The sequence below is a fragment of the Solanum verrucosum genome, unplaced genomic scaffold (genome assembly GCF_900185275.1).
Source record: "Solanum verrucosum unplaced genomic scaffold, falcon-dt-bn FXZP01000180.1, whole genome shotgun sequence".
Classification (NCBI taxonomy): Eukaryota; Viridiplantae; Streptophyta; class Magnoliopsida; order Solanales; family Solanaceae; genus Solanum; species Solanum verrucosum.
Window position 1 is genome coordinate 608,984 of NW_026020402.1, and position 6,281 is coordinate 615,264.

A 6,281-nucleotide genomic window follows, 5' to 3' on the forward strand; every position below is an offset into this window, starting at 1 on the left:
CATGCCCTTTTCCCTTAAATATATGGATTTGCTAAAAAAAACAAAAAAACTTATAGTAGACAATTTTAATCTAACTTTTCATCATTAATCTTTCTCAATTAAACGAATAAAATATTCAACTAATTCAGATGGAGGGAACCAAAAGGAGGATAGACTTATTCATATATATATATCCCTTCCATATTTATCTGTTTAAGGAGAGATGTGTTAGCAAAATACATGGATCCCCTAGTGGCTAACTAGTGCAATCAAAAGAAAAAAAGGTGTTTTATTTTGGGAAAAATACTGCAATATCGATACTGAACAAAAATTAAAAATAGTAAATAGATTATGAACACTATATTATAGCAAGTCATTGTCTTGAAAGTAATATTGACACCACATAAATACAAATTATTGTAATATCGTTTCCCACAATTTTAAAATCACTTCCAAACATGTATACTCATAGGGGATTATACTTCACAAAAGACAACTCCTTTACAGGCAAGTTGCTGGAGTTGTTGGAAAAAGGAGATTAATGACAATTAAATCAGTCATTAAAAAGAATTGAAAGGGGTTGGTAGGCTCAAAAATATTTTGCTAAATCATGTTTGAATTAGACCTCACCTATAGAGAGAGGCAAATCCAACTGTTTTGCCTTGCAAGTTTATTTCTCATGTGCGCGATACTAATCCTTTTCCAACTCTAATAGAAGACAATCTATATATAATATAAAACTAGGCATAAGCAATGTGACGTGGGACCTCTATATGACCTAAAATATGGTTTTATCTTCTTTTTTTTCGACATTTTTTCTATTTTTCTTATTTATATTCTATATGTAAAAAGATCTTAACAATGATCACTCATATAATTCTCTTAATTATGTTTAGAGTTTTAAAGTTTTTTTTCTTCCAAAGAGAGATGAAATGTCACGTTCTTCTCGATCTAATTCACCATAAATAAGTCTACAATGAAGGAAAATTATTGTGAGCATGTAACAATATATCTTTCACTTCCATCACAATTTAATTCACCCTAATTATCAGCAAAATTATTGAGTATGATAATGGAGAACTTAAAGACGTTTTGGTAGCTATTTAATTTATAAATCTGTCCAAGTTAATTTACTTTAAATCTTTGCCAGTTATTTAGCCAATTTATTTTGTGTAGTTCAAACTTTTCTTAGGATAAGGACATGTGAGCTATGAAAATTTATGTATCTTATAATATGATCTTTCACTTTTCTTTTATATAATATAATATATTTGTATAAGTTCATATCAATTGAGATCTAATTCAATCTATGAAATACTCATTCTTGAATAAGATATATTTTTTCATGGGAAATTTACTTGATAAGCATGATCTTGCACGAGATAATTGATTTAATGTGATATATATATTTTTCTTTTGAGATAATTGATTTAATTTGATGTGTTTCTTCAACTTATATCGTGAAAAAGTAAGTAGATATTGAAAAAGCACATTTGATGAATGGTAACGGATTATCGAAGATTTCATATTGTGGTTCATTCGCTCAAGTCAAATTGAGTTTCAATATAATAAGCTAAGACATTTGAATATGCATTAATTTACAATCCATTTTATTATCCGAGATGATTCATTTGAAGCTATAGGTTTATGGGAGAGTTCTTAGAACAATTAGTGTCGAGTTGGGTACAAGAATTAGTCCCTTTGATTATTGAGTTGTAATCTGAAATCACTCGCTTAAAGTTAGGAAATGTTGTTTGAAAATCCTACAAAAGGTAGGTCATGATTTTACTCCCTTAAGCAAATGAGTTTTTCATGGTATATGGTTGTGTTCTCTATTATCTTATTTTGCACTGTTTCAGTAGCTGAACCTAATTCATCTAACTCAATTGCACTTCATTTTAGACGAACTTAAGAAACTCGATTCCTTTAAGATTAGTAGTTGTTGCTATAGTCTATTTTTCAGTGTTAAACCTAGTAAAGGTATTTAATAGGAAAATTTTCAAGTAAGAATGCTAATTTTACAAAACCTTGCAATTTAACTGATTTTCCAATCTTTACTTTTCCTAAAAGTATTTGAATTCCACCTTCCACGGTTCCATCCCCACCCACGTTGCTTCAAAATTTGGTCGACCAATTCTAACTAGTTATCACTTAACACTTTACACATCTACATATCTATATGTTCTACTATTGTCTTCGTCTCCAAGTCTCCATCAATTCCTCTTTAGCCTCCTTCTCACGCTTCTCTCGTTATTCATCATTTTCTCTGCTTCAACCATACTACTAGGGGAGTAGTATTTAACATTCTCTTCTAGTCTCTATGATCTGCGTACCATTTTGTTTAACTTATTTGCTTTAAAAGTTCCACTTGCAATGGCGATTGAGCTGTGTTCATCTGACGAGTCTAGTGTGGGCATAATGAGTCCAGCTCGGATCTCCTTTTCTCATGATGTTTCACAAACAGGCTCTGTTCCTATTGAACAATATATTCGATCAACTTCACCTTCCTCCAGCATTGATTTTGATTTTTGTGTATTTCGTGAGAGCTTAGATCTAGGATCTTCTTCTGCTGATGAGCTTTTCTTTGACGGAAAGATTCTTCCAATTGAAATCAAGAGAAGAATTTCCTCTATTCCGCCTAGAAAAACAGAGCAGCAACAACAATTACCACCGCCACATCCTCTGCCTCCGTGTAATACTAGTGGCAAAACGTCGAATAATGAATATGCAATCCAAAATAACAAAACAGGGGTTCTCGAATCATCGGATGAGAAACAGAATCCCAATTCCAAGTCGTTTTGGAGATTCAAAAGAAGTAGTAGTTGCGGGAGCGGGTATGCAAGAACTTTATGTCCATTGCCACTTTTATCTAGAAGCAATTCAACTGGTTCATCTCCAAGTGTGAAGCGCAATTCAACATTATCAAAGGATAATTTAAAGCATCATTCTCAAAGACACTTATCAAAATCAATGTCTTCTAATGGTTCAAACAGTCAAAAACCTCCATTGAAGAAGGCACCATACAACAATGGAGTCAAATTCAGTCCAGTACTAAATGTCCCTCCAGCAAATTTGTTTGGATTAAGCACTTTTTTTTCAAGTGGCAAGGAAAAGAACAAGAAGAAGTGATTAATTAATGAATAAGTAGCATTTGCTTTATCAGTTTCCAAAATTAGTAAGGTGTGATTAAGTTATTTTTGCTCACTTTTTCCATTAACATGATTGAGATTTGAGAAGAAAAAGTGAAGAAAAAGGATAACTGGGGCCAAAAGCATGGATCATAATTCATTCCATGCCACATGCATTTTTTTTAAAGAAGAAACAGGTAACATCTGCTATCAGATGGCAGAGAGGAGAGGGCCTGTCCCATTATGCTTTTATTTGTTTTTGTGCTTTTGATTTGCCTTACACTATATGTGATTTCAATTTGCTTCGTTTGCTTTTCCTTTACTGATTCTATCACAGACAAAAAGTATACCAGTAGTTCAACTCCTCATTCTCTCAAATACATTTTATTTTTTTCAGCTCAACATTAGGTATCATGATTCGATTTGAGTCGGTGTTTTCATTAAGTTAAATTTTCAAATATTAAAATTAAATAAAATTAATCAAGTCTATTTTCCTCCCGATTACTATCAAATATCAATTATCAATCGCCATTATTACGATAGTCACTGCAACACCAACCATCACTACTATACAAACCATCTCCACTACTATTAGCAAATATACGTGAAAACAAATGAGGCTTTAATCCCTAATTATGGATTTCTTTTTTAAAGTAAAATTCATATTTAAACACAATCTTTAAATAAAAAACTATTTTAAAGTTGAACTGCAAGTACTTGTTCCTCAACTTGTACCAAATGTATTGTGTAACCATAATGTCAGAGAGGTCACCACTGTTGTCTCTTTTTAAAAATTCTTTAGTCAGGGCAGGGCAGTACTGACACTCAAGATTTTACACATGCCTATTCTACTCTACCATGTCCCAATTTAAATTTATATTTTTATCAGGCATAATAGATAGGCAAGATTCAATTGAATATCTAAACTCGGGATAAAGTATTTTTATCGAATATTTTTTGTTTAAATTTTATTTTTTTAATATTTTTGTGTTTTCTCAAATTTATTACGTGGATAAGTTCATAATTTATAATATATTATTTATCTTGTTTAATTATACACATCAATCATACTTAATTGAAACACGTGTGAGGTTCTATGGTTTATTGAGACTATACATAGTTTAAGTGTTTAATTTATCTATGTGATGAGAACTCGAAAACACATAAAAAGGAAATTCCAAAGTTTAAACTGAAAGTATTTAATAGAAATACTTAATCATGACCAGCCATAATTTTAATATCTTAATGAAATTTGTTGATAAATTTAATTGTCTATTGATTTATTGAATATATTTTATTATGAGTACATTTTGGCATATTACAGGCTCTTTCTAGCACGAGTGTAACAAAATTTAATTACTTTCCTTAAGTCAGTTAATACAATTAGAATTAAATAATATATGTTAAAAAAATGGGCAGTTTAAGTTCATAACCTTACTATATACATTAGGGCAGTGGCGGAGCAAGGAATTTCAGGAAGAGGGTCCAAAAATTAAATAACAAAAGTTCTTTTTAAAAAGGGGAAAATATTGTTCCATGTGAGATTTGAACACGTGAGCACTGACTCATTAAAGATGTCGAAACATACATTCAAGACATCTTAAATCACTAGGCTATAACAACCTATTATGCCAAGGGTATCCAAAATATGTTATTTAATCACTTCGTATATAATTTTACTTGTATATGCGGTATTATTGGACACCCTGGCATACATGTTCCTACGCCACTGCATTAGGGTGTGTTTGGTATAGAGGAAAATATAATTTCAATTTTCTTATTTGATTGATCAAAATAATTGGAATTTTTTTTCTCTAGAAAAACAAGTTTTTAAAAAATGAGGATAATGACTTCCCTAATAGGAATAGGGAAAACAAGTTGCATAAGTAATGTTTCAAGTTTATTGTCTCTTTCTCACGGACCCAATCCACCTAACCCTCACCCCTTGACCATCCCACACGAGCCACCTTTGAACCTACACTTTCAACCCATATCCGTCTTCATAACATTTTGTTAGATAACATATAAATGCTCTTAAAATACCTAAAGACAAACGACAAAGTCCTTCTCAGTCCATGTCAAAAGTTTTTCCCCTCTTGATTTTTCAGGGGCATAAAGAATCAAGTTTAATTTATAGGACGTATTTTTTTTTATTAGTCAATTTAAAAAGAAATATTTTTTTTTTCATTTGAAAAATATTTAATGACATTGTCAATATTTTATTTATGTTAGATCTTATTTATTTGACAATTCTTTTTTATAAAGATGTACTTTTCTATTTAAAATTTTATTTACTTTAAAGATATTTATGAAATATTACAAAAAAAATCATATTTTTAAAATTTCGTACCTAGTCAATCTACATCATATAAATTGATAAGAAGAAAGCAACCAAGCACTCTATCCATCCCGTTTTAATATTTTATTTTTATACATTTTATACTTTTTACAAAATAAGTATGACTGTTATAGAAAGATGATTTTAGGGAAAATGGTCTGAAAAATACTTCAATTTTGGCCGAAATTGTTGTTACGATACCAAACTTTATGGAGGACTTTTTACCCACCCTCTTACTTTTAAAGGTATATATGTGTGACTGTTATAGAAAGATGATTTTAGGGAAAATGGTTTGAAAAATACTTTAATTTTGGCCGAAATTGTTGTTACGATACCAAACTTTATGGAGGACTTTTTACCCACCCTCTTACTTTTAAAGGTATATATGTGCCCACGTGGACACGTTACTATTTATAATGATGAAATATTTATGATGTCCACGTGGACACATATATACCTTTAAAATACACTATTGAATAGTGTAGGGGTAAAATGTCATTTTCAAAGTTCGATATTGTTACAACAATTTCGATCAAATTTCGAATATATTTCTGACTTTTTTACAAAGAGTAAACCGCTATAATTAGATAGTTTTCCCAAAATTTTATGGTAGAGAGTAAAAACTGATTTGTTGGTGTCAACTGGCAAGTTAAACGGGCCTTGGGCCTAATAAGACGAACGGGCTAAGGGGCCCAAGTTTGATAGAAATAGCAAGGAATGTTGGGCTTACTTCCTAAGCGTTTTCGTAAAATTTCAGTTTTGTCCTTTTAACACATAAGTTAATGAACTATTTGCAACTTATGGTCTTTCTTGAGATCACTTTAAATTTTATCCAG

General features: G+C 30.8%; 1 protein-coding gene across 1 annotated transcript; it reads left to right on the plus strand.

Moving 5' to 3' along the window:
* The first annotated feature begins 2,257 nt into the window (after window positions 1-2,257).
* LOC125840206 (uncharacterized) lies at window positions 2,258-3,215 on the plus strand. The gene has a single exon (XM_049519170.1). It carries the CDS (start codon window positions 2,353-2,355, stop codon window positions 3,106-3,108), a length of 756 nt encoding a protein of 251 aa, XP_049375127.1. The 5' UTR covers window positions 2,258-2,352; the 3' UTR covers window positions 3,109-3,215.
* Window positions 3,216-6,281: the final 3,066 nt, after the last annotated feature.

Excerpts from the sequence above, each read along its gene's own strand:
- LOC125840206 (XM_049519170.1), top strand. The coding sequence starts at position 2,353 with ATGGCGATTGAGCTGTGTTCATCTGACGAGTCTAGTGTGGGCATAATG.